Consider the following 19,223-nt stretch of genomic DNA (forward strand, 5'->3'; position numbering starts at 1 on the left):
AGCTGGAAATTTCTTCTCACACATAGTCAGGTAGTACTGTTACACGGAAGCAGAGCGCTACCTGCTCTTCAGGCGTTGGCAAAAGGCAGTTTTAGGGGCTTCTCTGACTGGTGGGCTTTCAGTTTTTACAGCCCCCTTTTTTCCGGATAATTGGACACCTTTAGAGAAAGACTAGCGCTCCATCCGAACACGCCCTGACACATCAGATATGGGGGAAAGGGGGGAAACGACTCGGTGTGTTTCGTTGAACTGATCCACATGCTGGAGGACTTTCAAGACTCATAATACACTTCTATTGAAAAACTACATCACCATGAACAGGAAAACACGCCGTTGGATTTTTCACATCTTCCTCTGCCTGGGGATTATTTACCTGAAAATAGGGTGAGTTCAAATGCCAAGGCAACTTTATAGGCTACAGATTTAAGAACACGTTTCTCACACACCAGCTACACATGCATGTGCTTTACATGAATAAAAGAACTAAAAAACATGAGCAGAAAGCTGAAAACAAGAGTGCATTGAGTAAACAGAAGGGGAAAAATATGTTCAACAGTTGAGGGGGAAAAATCCTGTTTACCTGGATAGAATTTAGGATAGAGCTAAGATACATTTATCAAGAGAAACTAAACTGTGTATAAGTTGTGTGTTATAATTTTTTATTGTAAGAAATAATAGATAATAAAATAACAGATTTTTAAACTCGTTTTTTATTTATTATAATATTACATTTTTTGCTTTGCTGGTCTCAGGCATCAAATGCCCCTTTTTAAAACAAACTAAATGAACATAAACGACCCTCTCTAATGCTCAGGCAAACTTTAACGTCTAAACCTACTTGTCTGTGTGCTCTGATTTAGTTTAGTCTTCACTTGTGCATCAGTGCACCATGCATCCACCAGAATTGTGCACAGTTATACTGCACTTGTGTGTGGCTGTGAACAGCAAGTAAAAGCATTTTTTTCAAAAATTCCTTGATGTTTTGTAGGGGGTTTTCGTCTGTGGTGGCCCTGGGAGCAAGCATTATCTGCAACAAAATCCCTGGCCTGGCCCCTAGACAGAGGACTATCTGTCAGAGCAGACCTGATGCCATCATAGTGATCGGAGAAGGAGCTCAAATGGGAATCAACGAGTGCCAGTTTCAGTTCCGAAACGGCCGCTGGAACTGCTCTGCGCTTGGGGAGAGAACTGTCTTTGGAAAAGAGCTGAAAGTGGGTATGTTACAGTATTAACAGCATCATTATTTACAGTTATCACTGGTTATCCGACAGTATCTGAATGGTAGTTTGTGATAAGGAGGATGATATTTAAAATCTTATTTTCATCCTCACTTTTATATGAAATAAATACATTTATTTGCAAGAAAATCTAAAATAAAAAATAAACAAATTCCTCACTCCATTGTAACCAGTAAAGTGGAGAGGCTGCTGTTTACAGGCGCGATGAGTGACGTGTGAACAGAATGCTGCTATTTTGCTTTGGGGACCTATGTGAATAATGTATTCACATACAAGTGATCTTACATACTTACCTAATATAAAAGGATCAGGGCCAGAAATACCTTAACAAGCTCCCTGTATATATGCAGTATATCTAGGGACTTAATTGTGTTAGTCTGTCATGTTACTTTTGGGATCTTTGTGGATATTATTTGCCAAAGGTTTACTTTGTGTTGTAATGTCACGTCATGTCTGCTTCCTTCGCTTTCACTGAACGAGTATCAACGCAGCTGAATTTACGGCCACTCTAACTACTCAGTCTCTGAAAAGAAGTTTCTTTCTAGTCATCCTGTCTTATCTGTAGATTTCAATGATTTGGCAGCCGGGCTTTTCACTTTACCACGGGTATAAGTTACACACAGCATGAATGAAGGGGACAGAATAGTACAGTATTATATAGGGAAAACTTTACTAAATGTCACCACTAGATAAACAAAGCCAAATTAATTAAGAGAAAGTTTTCTCCTCTTTCTTTTCCTTAGGGTAACACTATCTATTTTCCTCAGGCAATCTTGGGCCTATTTAGAGGATCTTTAGAGCTATTGAGCCCCCGACATTTTGATGAATGGATATGTGAAGGACTTTTGCTTTAGTTTCAGAGCCCTTTCAGCTGGTGGGAACGAGCAGGCAAGATTATTGGTCTGCTTGTCTCTTGAAGATGGCTGCAGGCAATATCGATGCTCAAATGACTTAGATACCCCCAAAATTGAAGCAGCCATATCATATTCAACATCATTTCTCCTGTTTTCTCTCACCTTGTGTTAGAGTGTATTTAAGACAGCGTCGCGATTGTGCGGCTGAAACTCAAAGGAGAAAAGCTTAGATCTGTAGAGACTTGTATCCATCGCTGAAGGTGTAGCTGTATTTTATCCCTCGCTGCATCAAAGACAAGTGCCTCATGAAAAAGAAAAGAGGAGAAAAAAAGCAAAGGTTTTGCTGCAAGCACTTGCATTGCCCAAGAATTTCCCTCTTTTTCTTTCCTCTGCTTGAGCTGCATTTTTAAACCCTTTCAACCCTAGGCTTTATATTGAGATATGATTTATTTTTATGCAGTTAATTCATTATTATCACAATACTGGCATTGCAGTTATATCCTAGAAGGCTGTGATATACCAATAAGGATACCTATATGTGTTGTTATGTGTGTATTGATGAAACAATATATTCATACACAACCATGGTAAAAAATAATGAAAGCAATTATTTAATTCACAAAAATACTTAAAATACTTAATTCAAGTCTTGAATTATTCCAGAAAATTTACTGACCAATGCACTTTCTTCAACAACAGCATAGTGACATTATCATAAAATGTATATCTAGCATATATCATGCAGGCAGTATAGTAAATACTATGCCATTAAGAGTTTTAGAGAGTTTGGCATTTATGTGGTTAATAATTTTAGGAGTTTTTATTGGGCGTTGATTATATCGTTAGAGCAGCTTTTGGTCTCCCATTGTAGCCCCTCTTCATCTTAGCACCATGTAGCTAGCAGTGACACAGTGTGACAGACCATTGTGTCCATCGCTTTAGCACCCATTGTGGTCCAGCCCACTCAACTAGTGTTTGCTCAAACTTCGCTGTCTGTGGCTCGAATGGTCAGGATAAAAGAGAGCGGGCAAGCGTTCTAACAGGATTGGTTTCAGTGGCCAGACATGCAGCCGTGCACACAGTAGCCTAGCGAAGCTCAGTGAGATGAAAAGCAGTGGCTAATCCTCACAGTGCAGTTCAGAAGGAGGTGAAGTAATGCTCGCTCAGGCTTAGGGCCTGGTACCATACGCTCTGGGTTTGGCATCATCACTGAAGATTCCTCCTCTTTCAGAAGCATGTTGTAGCTTTACGTCGCTGTCATGTCAGAAACGTTGTACCTGGCTTTTGTTGTTTAATTTGAAACAGCCAACTGAACTTCCCATTGTGTGGACATTATTTGGTAAAAGGGCTAGTAGAAATGATCCAAAGTCTTATTGCGTACCATATATTGGATTATAATTTATTTTCTTATAAACTGTCTTTGGCCCTTTGTAACTTCAAAAACCCTGGTTTTTAGCACTTTGATTAGATAGTGGGAAATACTGTTTTCATTCAATCATTCATTCATTCATTATCTGTAACCGCTTATCCACTTCAGGGTCGCGGTGGGTCCAGAGCCTACCTGGAATCATTGGGCGCAAGGCGGGGAATACACCATGGAGGGGGCGCCAGTCCTTCACAGGGCGGAAATACTGTTTGTCATAGATAACAAAATATACATTCATTTATACAGCACACTGGTAAAAAATGCATAAAACATTGTTTTATTTATATTATTATTATTTTTTAAGTAGAATCATCTCCCTTTCCTCCCCCTGACTTTTTTCTATCACATTCTCACCCTCCGGCATGCTCAAAAAATAGTTTTCCTCCACCAGCATTGTCTCAAGTCCAGGCAAGCACATTGTGTGAGGTTTATAAATTAACCTCTTGCATTTACAGTTTTTGGTGAGGGACGTTTCTCTCTCAGAATCATTCAGAGCTACTTATCTATATAACTTTATCTATATAACTTTTTCCTTTTCGTGAAATCTTCAGTCTTCACTAACCTTTTCATCAAATGCATCTTGTTTTGGAATTAAGCCCAAGCAACTCATAAAAATCTCCATATAATTGATGCCCCAAACTGGCCTTACTTAAATTGCATGGGCGCTGTTCCAAGATGTTTATCAGGCACAGGTCAACACATACCAATGTGTTAGTGAGGAGGCCCTGAGAAAGTTTTGTAAAGTCATACTTCAGTTGTTGATTGCTTAACCCCATTTTACATTAAGTATTGTCGTTGACGCATTTAGAGTTTTTGTCTCTTTAACTCATTAAGTTCTATCTCTAGAATAGCTTAACCCACTGCAATCTATGGTGGCCAAAGTGAAGTAGATCAACATGTGGAACTGGAACTTTCTCCGTGTTGTCATGTGCTTCTATGCTTTCTACGTCTATATAAGATTACCATTATACAGAATACTGTGTGGATTTGTATCTAGAAACATAACAAAGGTATGTTTCAGTAAATATTTCTTGGTTGTAGATTTATTTTTTAATTTGTATGATCATTTATTGAAACAATTTTTGCATCTGCTAAGAAGGACATTTACCAGCTGAGGTTGCTTTTGTTGGTGGTCACTCAACCCAAGGCCTTTTCTTTGAGGCCATTTCACATGATGGGCATTTTTATGTGAACTGAGATATGACAGGGATTTTTTTCCTTCAGTTTGAAATAATCCTGTGAAATAAGTGTTTGATTAATACATTTTTTTACTCTCAATGTAGGGCTGTTAACAGAATGACTAGGTTGACCATCACTGAGCATAGGTCTATGAAAACAGTGTAGTGAAATCCTATGATTTAAAAAGATGGGTATATTAAAGCAGAAATAGGTGCTGTTTAGCCTCCGCATTAAAGCATTAAAGGCAGCATAGATGATTCTGTAGATCTGCTTTTCTCATAGCAAAACAAACAAAACTCCCCTTGCATGCCCACCGTGTTTGTGTTCAATCAGAAGCCGCGCATCTTTTAAGGTAAAACAGCTTTTTTGAGTATGAAGAAGGCTGTAGCCTTTATGTGGCTGAAGTGTAACTTGTCTCTAGGTTTATATTCACAGTTTGAATTATCACAAAAACTCATTTGTAATTCAATGTTTAGTTTTGTAGCAATTTCAGTCTGTGTTTTCTTTCATACAAGCTTTCTTAGCGAATCTCCCGAATTTGGAGTCAGTTCCCCCTTAAGTAATATGTAATAGCAAAAATAAGTCAATTTTACCAACCTATTGAGCAGAAACAGAGCAACATCCTCATCTATTGATCATGCTTTTCAATGTTCTGAGGTCGCTCTACCATCCAACCATTGTGAAAATGACCCTTTAGATCACTGTGTCTCTCAAGTCCTTGCCTTTGGTACTGTGTGGACAGTGTGGCTTTGGTGCAGAGAAATGTAATGTAAAAACAGACAGTTTCCTTAAAGCTTAGATTTTTCCTTAGTTTGAGGTGTGTAAATGATTCCCAAGAAAATCAATAAGTGATGATTCATTAATCCAGACTATGAGCTGTACACTTCCTTGACGGCTCATGTACCGCGAAACTGATCAATAGATCTTAAAAACATGACTTTTTCTTTGTTAAGTAGTTTCTCAAGAATGAATCCACTTGTTTACACTTGTGTTTAAACCTGGTCTCTCTGTTCAGGCTGAAACTGCTTTTCTTACACAGCACAAGTATGAAAATAGTATTAAGAGTTTTTTATGAAGAATTTAAACAATTATATTCTTTTTTTGGTCTATTGTTTGCTTTTCACTTTGTTAAACATGGTAAATACAGCAGTAGAACACTCAGGGTTTAATTTTATTGTGATTAACATCAAGAATATAATAATAATGTTACCAAATCACAGCCATGATGTTATTCATATCTCACCACCTCAAGTGATTCATTCCTTATGTTGCCTTACATGGTGATGATGCTGATGAACAAGAGACCACCCTGATGTTCACCTTGATGAGTAGAGGTTAGCTCATAGGTCACAAATGAGCCTTTTTTTAAAGCCACAATTATCTGCACAAGAGTTCATCAAAGTTCACCATGCTCATTACCAAGAGTTTGCCAGTAGAATAAAACTGCTTGGTACTTCTTAAAATGTAGTTTAATCTTTTAGGATGCATCATAACAAGTGGTTTACATAGCCGTTAACCCATTAAATCCCACCCTAAAAAATGTTATTCTACCACAAGCAATGTTTGCAACTAAGCAATGGTTAGGGTATTCCTTTCGCCAAAACCATCTACATAGCCTAGTGAAAGCAACTTAATTATAGTGTATGGTCTCGTGATTAATTATGTTGTGAATGGTGCCTCGTCAAAGGCCGTAAGCTTTGCCCTTCTTTTTTGTATCTGTCCCATCTGTATCTACCTGACTGAGTCATGCTCTTAACCTGGAAGTGCCCTGCTTAACAATTTAAGTGAAGAGCATTTACAGGCCAATGAAAACAGCTAATCACAGTGCATTGGCACATCTTTGTAGGGTAAGTGTTTTGAAATGTTTCTTCTGCGAGCTCAAGCTTTCGCTACTGTTTCTGTCCTGTCCCATCTGCATCTACCTGAGTGAATCATGCTCTTAACCTGGAAGTGCCCTACTTAACAGTGGCAATCAATTATCTTGAGTCGTTCTGGCCAGGGGCCGTTCTGCATGCCTGGGGGACTCACCTCCGCTCGGGTGGATCCCTTGTTCTGACGGAAGCTGGGACAGTGGCCAGAACTAAACATACCGCGTGCCCCTATCTCTACGACGCTATTGTCTGTTAAATAAACCCCTCTTGCATTGTATGTGTCGAAGACATGCGCCATTCCATTCCTTCCTTTGCTGGAGTGGTCATCTGAGAGCAATCAGACAGTTATTTGTCTTAATGTTTCCTGCCCCTTGACAACCGAAGGACAATTATTCCGTGTCGAATAAAGAAAAAGGATTGTCGGTGTCACTGCCATTCGTTATCATTGCCATTGTTAGCGTGTGTTTACGGTATTATCTCTACTTCTGTCTTCTCTATATTAGACTATTTTCAGCGAGTCTGCTGCATGTGCACAGCATCCCACCCCTTTTAACAGAGGTTGCACCATTCAGCATGATAAATGGACACCTCTTGGCACAGCTCATGCGTTTTTGTTATTACTGTTGAGTGTCAAGCTATGTCAGGTATGTACGTGGGCTTGATATGGCCTAAGAACTGTGGACCCTGATTGCAGATACTCTCAATCCAAAGTCTTCTACCTACTTTCTATCTACTCTTATTGTCTATTTTATCAGCTCCATTGACCATGTGGGAACACTTTGTAATTCTACAATTACAGACTGTATTATGCCTGTTTCACCCTGCTCTTCAATAGTTAGGACTCCCACTGAACCACCACAGAGCAGGCATGGTTTGGGTGGTGGATCATTATCAGCAATGACACTGATGGTGTTGTCTTTTATGAGTGGATCCGACACAGCAGGGCTGCTGGAGTTTTTAAAGCCCTCAGTGTCACTGTCCTCCAACCAAAAACATCCAGCCAACAGCGTCCTGTGTCCACTGATTAAGGACTAGAGGATGACCTACACAAACTATGCAGCAACAGACGAGTTACTGTCTCTGACTTTACATCTTCAAGGTGGACCAACGAGGTAGGAGTGTCTAACAGAGTGCACAATGAGTGGACACAGTGTTTAAAACCCCCAGCAAGATATACTAACACACTACCACGTCAGTGTCACTGCAGCGCTGAGAATGACCTGCCACCCAAATGAGACTTGCTCTGTGGGGGTGCTGACAATTGAAGAGAAGGGTGAAGCGGGTGGACTACAGTCTGTAATTGTAGAACTACAAAGTGCTCCTGTATGGTCAGTGGAGCTGATAAAATGGACAATGAATCCAGTGATTGTTTAGCATGTTTTTTATATGTATAAAGTCATGATAAAAAATAAAGGCATTGACAGCGATAAAGTCAAGAATATGTGTGTTGGAAAAGCAAAACATTGATATTGTTGTTGTCATCTATTACATCAAATGGCTTATGATGTTCCCTGCTCTGAACTCTGAGTCCTATTCTTGTTCATCAAGAGTAGATTCAGTCATTCACACTTCATATTTCAGCTATATGATGAAGAGGGGTATGAAGTTCTAATGGTGAAGTCTGGCCATTTTGGCAAAACCCTCAGGCAGTTATTTACAGTCATACTTCTGTCTCTTGGCATGAGAAGATATTATCAACCTGAAGCTGAAAGCCACATTAATGTATCACTGGGACAATTTGACATAAATTACTAGTTTGTAGGATTGACACTTTATATTAATGATTACCTCATGAAAAGATTAGATCTTACCAATCAACGTGAATCATTTTGTGCAACCTTCAAGATGCTTCTCAATTATCCTTTAACTGTTACTCTTATCTGATTTCTTATTGCTTTATAGAATAGTCAAGGCACTTTGCAATATTTTGATTCCCCTATTATTACTATGTATAATTAAACTGTACTAGACACCATGTCTGTCTGTGTCTCCTGCATCTACTGTTCTCTGCTATTTCCTAACTGAGCCTATTCCCACAAAAGAATAAATAACATATTTGTGTATTTTTGGTAACGTTTTCATGTTAGTGGTTCATAAAAATGGACATAAACCTAAGTATCTTTGCTGTCCAATCTAAAACATGAATCTCAATTTTTGACAATTTTTAGTTTAGTACATCGTTTGAATACAGCTGCTGTCCTTCACATTGTGTAAAAATGTCATGGGACGGTGACAATATATTAAAAGTCTTATTCCAAAAAGCATCAGTTGCCATAGAAACTGCTTTAATTAAATGCACCCTAGAAATTGTTGTTATTTGAAATAAGCTTGTGTAGACTATGTCAGTTGTCGTAAAAGGCTTATGTAAGGGTCTTGTAGCCTTTTAAATGACGATTTAAAGTGTTTCCAAATTCTCTGCCTTCAAAATGATTGTTGGAAAGAAGCTGAATCTTTTTAAATCTGTATATCTAAAGTGTATACAGTTTCATCTTATATTAGGATTGAAGTGTTTACAACAGGAGTGAATGTAAATGTAAATGTTCTCTTGCTTGCAGGGAGTAAGGAGGCTGCTTTCACCTATGCTATCATCTCGGCAGGAGTGGCCCATGCCATCACGGCTGCCTGCACACAGGGCATGCTGAGCGGCTGCGGTTGTGATAAAGAGAAGCAGGGCTTCTATAACCAGGACGAGGGCTGGAAGTGGGGTGGCTGCTCTGCAGACATTCGTTATGGCCTCAGCTTCTCCAAGGTGTTTGTGGACGCCCGAGAGATCAAGCAGAACGCCAGGACTCTGATGAACCTTCACAACAATGAAGTGGGAAGAAAGGTATGCATTTCAGCCAAAGGTTCCAAAACAGTTTTCAAAATCACAATCACTTAATAGGGAGTTACCTTGATATACTGAATTGTTACTAGTGGACACCCACACAGACACAGGGAGAACACACCACGCTCTTCACAGAGAATGACCTGAGGGTGGGATTGAACACCCAATCCCTGAACCCTGGAGTTGTGTGACAGCAAGACTAAATGTTTCACCGCTGTGCTGCTCTACATACTTTAAAATATTTGTAAATATATATAATATCTATTTACTTCCTGCTGGCTACTAGATGGCATGTTGAATTTAGTGAGGGTAGGGCAATAACCTCTTAATATTCAAATCATTTAAAGGGAACCTCTATGACTGGGGGAAATGCTGTTCTCTCTGGTTTGTTTTTGTTCAGAAGCTCTGCTTCTTTTAAGGTGGAACTGTGTGTTTAAGGGGGAAAACGTTTATTGTTTGTACATGGCTGAAGTTGAACATTTCTGTAAGTTTTTATTTAATTGTTTGAACTAGCACAGAAACTCACATGTAACTCAAAATGTTTAGATTTGTAGCACTGTCAGTAATGCAGTTACCCATCTCCTGAGTTTGGAGACATTCCACATTATCAAAAACAGCAAAAATAAGCCAATATTACCCACCTATGAGGCAGGAATAACACAATATCCTCATCTTGATTCATGCTTTTCAACATTTGGAGTTCTCTCTATGGTCTGAAAACTACAAATGCTTTTGCTCTGCCATGTGCAGATGGAGAGAGAGAGAAAGACTAGCATACCGGACCGAGACAGTTTGATCTTTTACCTATTTACTGACACCGGGACGTCGTAAACCCATTAGACTGGTTTCCAACCTGCAAACAGACTGGAGAGCTAGCAGAGGGTGAGAAAACATCCTCAAAATGTTATAAATAAAAGTGTTAATTGATTAAAACCATGAACGTCTCCAACCAAAACATAATATAATGAATTATAAGGCCGGAAGCTTATTAATTAGGCTATAATTAGTCTACGGTTTAATTATTTTAGTTTAACTTGTAACAGCTCATCCCTAAGCAACCTTACAGAAATGTATATTCCGATCACAAAAGAGCAAGCCAAAATCTGACAGAGTCAAGGTTAGACTATGTAGAATTAACCCAGTGAGGAACTTGGACTCTTAACACACGCTTCTGTGGGCCCCACCAGGTTGTGGAATTGCAGTAATTCCTCTATTCCTAATTACATCAACAGATACAGTATCCTGTTTCGTCTTATCTTATATTAACTTTGTGTTGGAGCAGGCTCACTTGACAGAACCTATGTCATCCAGAGCTCAATGTGATGGGTTAACAATGGTAGGAAGTAGCAATATGTGCAACCTTGGTGTTGTGATTGATATTCCCAGCACGGCAGTCCTGATAAAGTGACATTTCTGTTTAAAAGGGCCTCTGTAATGAAATAACAGCAAAGGCTTTTAGGTGGAAGGGCACAGATGTGCTTCAATCTGAGTAATCACTTAATCTTCTCACTCCTGTTCCAAGAGATAGCAAAATGTCTAATGCTTCTTGCTCTGGGGTTTCCTGAGGTATTTTGTAGGTTCTTAATGCTGAGAGATGTCACTGCATGTTACAAAAGTAGGTGCTTTAGGGTAATTCTGTGAAAACTCTCTGGGGGCTGTGTTATGTGTTTAGGTTCATTCAGAGCAGCACTTCTTAGCAAATTAAGCTGACTCTAATTGAATATACATTAATGTTAATGACACATGCATACATTTTGAAAATGTCCTATATATAATCATTGTAGGATTGTCACTTAAGATGGATTACAGACTGTTTCAGCACTCTGGACAGATCATCAAGTCATTTAGGTCAGAATAGGGCTGTAACCATATAACACAGACTCTGGCCTTTATGAAACTGATATATTTATTTTTTTGCAGTAATGCCTTTTAATGTAAGGTAAAATTGAAAGTAATGGCATTTACATGAGACAGAAATTCATGTTAATCTTCAGCATAACGCTTTGATTATACCACAGGGTTATTACTGACATTAGTCAAGACGATGATGAAACTAAATTTAATTTTAAAAGAAAGTTTACTTTCATTCCACAAATATATCTCTATGAAATCCCCCCAAAATCCTTATTTACATCTGGTCATATTAATGCATGCATCTTAATTATGAGTGTAATTTTTGGACAGGGAAATATAAAGAAACATGAAAATGCAGGTGCAGGTGCTCAAAACATTCTGACATGTGGTCTGAGAGCCTTTCATCCTATATATATATATATATATATATATATATATATATATATATATATATAATTAAAAACGGTCAAAAAAGTTGCAACGCTGATAACTGCTTGGTATATATGAGCTGATTTGCATATATGCAGCACATAGCTGTAGGATATTAATGTCTCAAATGGAAAAACATGGGTGGCACAGTGGTGCAGCAGGTAGTGTCAATGTCACACAGCTCCAGGGACCTGGAGGTTGCGGGTTTGAGCCCTGCTCCGGGTGACTGTCTGTGAGGAGTTTGGTGTGTTTTCCCTGTGTCTGCTTGGGTTTCCTCCAGGTGCTCTGGTTTCCTCTCACAGTACAAAAACACACAATGGTAGGTGGATTGTTGACTCAAAAGTGTCCATAGGTGTGAGTGTGTGAGTGAATGTGTAAGTGTGTTTTGCCCTGCGCCCCCTCCTGCCTTGCGCACAGTAATTCTGGGTACGCTCCAGACCCACCATAACCATGAATTGGATATGCAGTTACAGACAGTGAAGGAATGGAAAAACTTGTGAATATCAAGTGTAAATTCACGTGGTCAATGATTCAAGTGATATTAAACAACCATGCCAATGAGATTTCAAAAATGTTGTTGGATACTCACTAAATGCCACTCAGCCAATCACACTGCAAGGTTGGGATTGCCAGCAATGTTAAGGTCTAAGTCAGAGATCTTCTACCATTCTCACTTTGACAGAGGTATCTTTGTTTTAAGAGTCAAATGGCAGTTAATCCAAAAATGAATGTGACAGATGAATATGATTTAAGCACGGTTTTTCATCAACATGGTGGTATCTCCTTATTGTAGTCTCATGTGGGTTGTCATAAGGATTGTCTCAGACACATGGATTTGACTTCAGTATGTGGTTTTTGAACATGCTGTTTATCAGGAATCAGCACCATGACCACACTAAGCCAGATATGCATCCCAGAGAGAACAGACAATTGCCAAGGAGACTCCACCAAGTCTGAGAGGCAGAGAGCAAGGTTGAATAATAATTAAAACACTAGGTGAGGCTTCTCCCACCCACAGAGGGGAAAGCAACATCATTACATAGTGGAGAAAGAGAGAGGGAGAATTTACTAACCGCACCAAAGCTTACGCTGCCTTGAACAAGCTACTCACTGATGCCAATCATTAACAGATTCTTCCATATCTAAGCAGCCCCTCTTTCATTATTATTGTTGTAATCTTTCCTTTTCCTTGTGTTTTCTTTAACTAGGCTGTAATCATAGAGAAAAAAAATACTGAAAAATACCTGTTGGAGATTTTTCTTTGATTTTATATTTCATGGTCATTATTTTCATGCACCAAGGCTAATAAATTATTATATTAAACATGATTAATTTTATCAGAAAATGAAGACAGCTATCCTCACCATTTTGCACCAAACAAAATGGAGATAATGAGCTCTGAGGATTAGGAGATCAGTAGCACGCCACATCTCCAGCAAAACATTTATGATTTTATTCTGTCACTGAAAATGTGGCAGTGAAATTCATTTAGTGTAAGGCCACATTTAGACTGTAAAAAACAAAAATAAATTTGTGAAAAAGAGTCCTGAACACATGTTTACCATTCAAACAGCATTAAGACTGCACATTGAGTCTTAATGGCTGACATTCATTTATTCATTATCTGTAATCCTTATCCAGTTCAGGGTCGCGGTGGGTCCAGAGCCTACCTGGAATCATTGGGCACAAGGCGGGAATACACCCTGGAGGGGGCGCCAGTCCTTCACAGGGCAACACACACATTCACTCGCACATTCACTCAGACACTCATACCTACAGACACTTTTGAGTCGCCAGTCCACCTACCAACGTGTGTTTTTGGACTGTGGGAGGAAACCGGAGCACCAGGAGGAAACCCACGCGGACACGGGAAGAACACACCAAACTCCTCACAGGCAGTCAACTGGAGCGGGAATCGAACCCACAAACTCCTGGTCCCTGGAGCTGTGTGACAGTAACAGCTGCGCCACCGTGCCGCCCTGATTTAAAATAAATTAATTTAAAACATGAAAAAAATGACACTTTGTATTTATTTTATATTTTTATCTTAAAGAGTTGCATGATATTATATCATATACATCCAGGTATGAAATGTGAGAATGAGTTACTAAAATTGCATCTCTGGATGTAGAAGATTTCATCTTGTGCAAACCTTTGACATAAAAATGAAAGTAAATTCAAAGTATAATTATTTCAGTGTACAGTTCTCTCTGCTCGTTTCCCAGTCATTTTGAACACAGTGTTGGCTTTGTGCTTACTCTGCCAGCTCTCTCACTTGTAATGCCTGAGTTTTTTGCTTCCAGGTTTGACTCAGATGACTTTTCAGGGGTGCATCCCCACTAGTTGATATGTTTTTGAGTGACAGTTCAGTGCCCCAAATGCTGTTCAGTGTGGCAGACCTGTGTAATTTATCTGGGGCACTGAGCTGTTCATCAGAAACTCATAAGCCAGTGGAGACGTGCCCCTGAAAAACCCACACAAGACATTTCTTAGAATTGTGAACAAAAAGTCAGGTAGCGCAAACGAAAGAGCTGGGAGCAAAATTGCAAACCGACATCGAGTTCAAAAGTCTGATTGGTGCAAAACAAGCAGAGATTTTTTTTTCTCACTTGATTGATTTATATTTTCTTGGTTTATGATTAATTTGTGTATAATATTGCAATAAAAAATTAACAAGCGATGTATCACCTGTTTGGGCTAAACCCTTGGTCTCCACCTGGCAGGCTTGTGAGAAGGGAAAGCTTACAGGCTCCTGAAACCTGACTCTGGAGCTTTATGTGTGTACACTACACACAGACTGACTATTGTAGAAGTCAGCGATCACAGTTCAGGAGCTGTTTGTTTATATCATAGCTGTCCCTGATTCCACCTTGCTGCTTGTACAAGTGAAAGAGACTCCTACGGACAGCCTCTCATAACTCAGCTCGCTGAAACAATTTGTGTCGGATGTTTTGTACACAAATGAAAAGGCTTCCTAAAAGTGGTCGGGGAAGCTGTCGACAGGTGGGCTGTTTTCCAGCGCTGCTCGGCAGGCAGGCATGAGGAGGATCAGGCTCTGGCACAGCCAGTTTAACAATCCTTACATTCTTCAATAGGAATGTTTTAAAAAACCTTTGTCTCAACCTGTTTAACTATTCCACAAATATGCTTCAAAACCCACAACTGTAGGCATAAACGCCACTGGGGGGAAAAATATGCGATTCCACCAATCTTCTTTTTTTCTATGCTGTCAGAGAGCTCCGGTGTCTAATTTAAGCATATCATTTTACTCAAAGGCTGACAAGCTTTTATAACTTCTCATAAAACCTCAGAGATGTACTTTTGCCTATAGATTTCTTCCTCAGCTTGGAAATGATGTTTGTATTGAATCATTCCAGGCATCAAGCTGTCACCAGATAGACTAACTGGATCAACCTATGAATCATCAAAGCACTTACTCTCGTAATTATCTTCGACTAAAATTATATACCTCTGAATGAAAACTAGGGACAGTAAAATCCCTCAGGTGTGAGGATAAGAAGGTACAAAAAAGCCTCTATGAAATCAATGAGCAAAAGTTTCTGAGAATTACTGTAATATATATTTTTTGTGTTTCAAATAATTATATATCAACATTTTTGCTATATTTTATATTCAAGAATCAAGTACAGTGTCAAGAGTTTTATTGTCATGTGCACGTTTAACAGACAGACAAATGTCTCCTGTTGCTCAAATGTGTCTCCTGATATAACGACCTCAGTCATCTCTTATGCGTCCTCCTGAGTTTTAGTGGAGATCTCAGTAAAGTCACAAACTATGCTCAGAATTGCTAGATGAACAAAACTCTACTCTCTTTTTATCTATCCTTTATCTCTCTAATGTCTCATACCTCATTTTCGTCTCATTCTTTATCTCCTGAAGAATTTTAGGAGAATCTGCTTTTTTGTCATCTGAGCCATTACAGAGCAACTTATGAGCAATAAATGTGTCCTCTGTGTTTATACAGCGGTTCTCAAGGGTTTAAACAATTCAAACCAAAGCCCAAAATAGATTTCAACTGTAGCAGAACTCAGTGGTTGAAAGGGTGTTAATGATTGGTTAATGTTTTTGGTATAATCTGTTATAATTTGGTATAGTCTGTTCGTCATTGGTTTTCTTCTTCTTGTGGAAAGTTTAATCTCCAAATGGTGAAGTAACTTGTAACACTTGCTGCACACAAAGATTATAGCACAGTCACATGTACAGTAGTAATTAACATCTTATGTAGCTCTTAACATATTTTGATTTGATGCTTTTTTGTTTTTTGTTTTTCTGATAAATGTGTATGCGTAAAATATCACACAAGTATAATTACATATCTCAGCACAGTGGGAAAAAATATATAATTAATAAATTAGTCAATCAGTATCAATCCCCAGATTACCTATTACAATCTGAAACAGGCCAGCTTCTGAGAATTCCTGCTTGGTGGCTGAATGCATCTCTTGTTTTTCTTCTCCCCAGGTCCTAGAGAAAAACATGCGTTTGGAGTGCAAGTGTCATGGTGTCTCTGGCTCCTGCACCACCAAGACTTGCTGGACAACTCTGCCAAAGTTCAGGCAGCTTGGCTACATCCTCAAGGACAAGTATTTCCAGGCAGTGCATGTAGAACCTGTGCGAGCAAGCCGGAACAAACGTCCCACCTTCCTGAAAATCAAAAATACCTATTCCTACCGCAAGCCCATGGACACAGATTTGGTATACATTGAGAAGTCACCTAACTATTGCGAGGCGGACCCTATAACAGGCAGCATGGGAACACAGGGAAGAATCTGCAACAAGACAGCTCATCAAGCCAACAGCTGCGATTTGATGTGCTGCGGTCGGGGCTACAACACGCACCAATACTCTCGGGTTTGGCAGTGTAACTGCAAGTTCCTGTGGTGCTGCTATGTCAAATGCAACACCTGCAGCGAGAGGACAGAGGTGTACACATGCAAATGAGAATATAAGTGTCACTCATGAATATGTATCATGCAAGTGTTGGGTCAAGAGGGTCTGAGAAGGTGTCATTAAATCAACCATCGGGGCATTGGACGGTGTAGATCCGGGGCTTTTAAAAAGGAGAACCATTTGCACAAGGTGAAAATCTTGGCTCTCCATCGTTGGCCAGGATCATTTTATATTGCCTGGAGGATGGCCAAAAGAAGGGTGAGTTACGTATCCAGCTTTGCTTCGGATCTTGATGGTGAGCTTAGGTCTTGGTACCAAAGAACCAAGAAGGAGTGAGAAAGCCCACGAAAGGCATTCTGTGGATCATGAAAAAGTTGTGGGTGGTGACCTTGGCCTGTTTTGTTGTACAGGTTGTCAGGAAAGCCTTCTCTATGAGTTGCATCATAAACGGACAACACTGTCGTACGTAATTCAAAACTGGATGTTTTGGACGGTCTCTGTTCTAATGGACTTGAGAAAGCATAAAGGACTTTGATGGTGATATTTAATGTTTGATTTAGAAAAACAAAGGCTAATATTAATTTATTTAATAATAAGACTACTGATTTTTCCTTCGTTGTTTGAGTAAAACATCCATTTTCACCATTGAATATTTTGTAAATGTTGTAGAAGCCAAAACGTAACCAGCTCTCACACTTGATCCCACACCCATGTGCTTTTAGATGAATGTGTTGAGTGTGTTTTTTTACAGTGTGTGGCATTTTAACACATTTGCATCATGCTATCGGTGCAGTTACCTGTGCTAATGGTGTTGTTTTAAGTGTTTGCACCACCACAAAATTCAGTTATTCCCCAAAACCTCTGAGATTAGTCGCCCACCTCAGCTCCCAACACCATACAAATATATTTATAAAAAAATATACACTGGAAATTTGTATCCCTGTTGAAGGCTATCTCCTTGTAAAATAAATGAATGGCTTTCAGGCTAAATTACCAAACATGAACAACACGCACAGCAAATGTGCAATAAAAGATTTTTCTTCATAATAATAGATCAGTTATGTTTGGATCGAAGTTGTTCACTGAAAATAATTCTGAGTGGAATTAATTTGATGAACAACCGGTAAGTAACCTTAATTGACATATAACCTTCTGCTTCTACATCTGTCCAGTTGCCAGAAAAGCCAAAGCAACGATGAATTCATTTTGGAATGAGATAGCCTGCAATCAGGAGATGCCTCCACATGCTACTGATACTAAATGCTGAGGTCACTGATACTGTTATTGCTATATAAATATTATAACTTTCTCTTTTTGCTGCTAGTCGTCTGGTAAATTCTAGGCTACGACTTGGAAACTGTATAATGCCTTTTGATAAAACTAGTGCTTTTGAACACTGTGGGCAAATGTGGTGTCCTGAACGAGTTGTCCCTGCGCTGACACAGTTAACAGAATATATTTTGCGAGAGATTATTTTTATATGAGTGTTTTATTTATTTGTGCTGTAAAAAATCCTGCTCCTCGATTTCATTATACTTCTATAGATAGACAGAAATGAATAATCTAAGCTAGAAGCGGCATGGGGTTGATACTGTTACGGTACCAGCTTGATCACAATTGATCAAGGCTCAGTCTGAAATGAACAACAAATTAGTAATAATCTGTATTAATGGGAACATTCTCATGTACGTTACCCATTTTACTCTAGTTGATTAGCAACTGCAGTTTGTTGACAGTGGTCCTGTTTGTAGGACCAATAAGGGAAACTAAACATGGGACAAACACTGGTACTTAGAAATCAAATATGACAACTAGTGAATGATGTTTAACCAAAGAACAACTTAAGGTGGCTCTTCACTGAATTTCTTGGCTTTAGTCCTATTTTTAATAACAAACAAGTGATGTTTTGCCAAATTGGTCGTTCTGCATGCTTATATTGTCATAACTGAGTTAACAAAGTTGTGCGTTGTGTTTTGAACAGTGTTAATAAAAGTTGCCTCAGCAGTTTGCAGAGCCTGTGTATGTGTTTTTATTTTATTGTTGTTTTTTTTTTTTTTTTTAATGTAGTGTATGTGTGTCTGTGTGTGGGGACGGGGTAGGGGGCCCATAAAGCAAAACAAATTTGAATGAGTTAAATTTGCATTAAAAATTTCAGTACCATAAGAATTGCACAAGAACTTTGGACGTCCCAGATCAGGAATGTGAGAAGAATTACAAAAATTTTATACAGACACATTTTGAGACAGTTAATTTGAAATTTTTCACATTTTGTGGAGGGTCAACAACATTTTATATTTTATGTTTTTCCCGTTAGCTTTAATGCAGCTAATTGTGCAATAATTAAACTTGTTCCCTGTAAGGAAAATGTTAACAAATCTTAACTTTTAAACTTCAATCAACTATATCATTTGATTTGTGTGTCCAGACTTCTGCATGTGACACTAACAAGCTCTTAGTTCCACAGGCATGCATCGTAACCAGCACTACCAAGCCAATAACATATGTTCGTAAAAGAGTCATCACTGCCATGACAATCCTTCAAATTAGTGAGGTGGTAACAACTCATCGGCCACAAAACATTTGTTGCTGTTAAGTTATGGTTGGCTACAGACTACTGACAGTTTTTACTGTGCA

At 38.9% G+C, this 19,223-nt stretch overlaps 1 protein-coding gene across 1 annotated transcript; it reads left to right on the top strand.

Moving 5' to 3' along the window:
* Window positions 1-235: 235 nt before the first annotated feature.
* On the top strand, window positions 236-18,525 carry wnt7aa (wingless-type MMTV integration site family, member 7Aa). The gene is made up of 4 exons (XM_066670556.1): window positions 236-384; window positions 989-1,215; window positions 9,124-9,395; window positions 16,161-18,525. Exons 1-4 carry the CDS (start codon window positions 314-316, stop codon window positions 16,638-16,640), a joined length of 1,050 nt encoding a protein of 349 aa, XP_066526653.1. The 5' UTR covers window positions 236-313; the 3' UTR covers window positions 16,641-18,525.
* Window positions 18,526-19,223: the final 698 nt, after the last annotated feature.

The sequence above is a fragment of the Hoplias malabaricus genome, chromosome 5 (assembly GCF_029633855.1).
Source record: "Hoplias malabaricus isolate fHopMal1 chromosome 5, fHopMal1.hap1, whole genome shotgun sequence".
NCBI classification, from domain to species: Eukaryota; Metazoa; Chordata; class Actinopteri; order Characiformes; family Erythrinidae; genus Hoplias; species Hoplias malabaricus.

Excerpts from the sequence above, each read along its gene's own strand:
- wnt7aa (XM_066670556.1), top strand. The coding sequence starts at position 314 with ATGAACAGGAAAACACGCCGTTGGATTTTTCACATCTTCCTCTGCCTG. Across the intron at positions 385-988 it reads ATTATTTACCTGAAAATAGG|GGGGTTTTCGTCTGTGGTGG; the intron begins GTGAGTTCAAAT and ends GATGTTTTGTAG. Across the intron at positions 9,396-16,160 it reads ACAATGAAGTGGGAAGAAAG|GTCCTAGAGAAAAACATGCG; the intron begins GTATGCATTTCA and ends TCTTCTCCCCAG.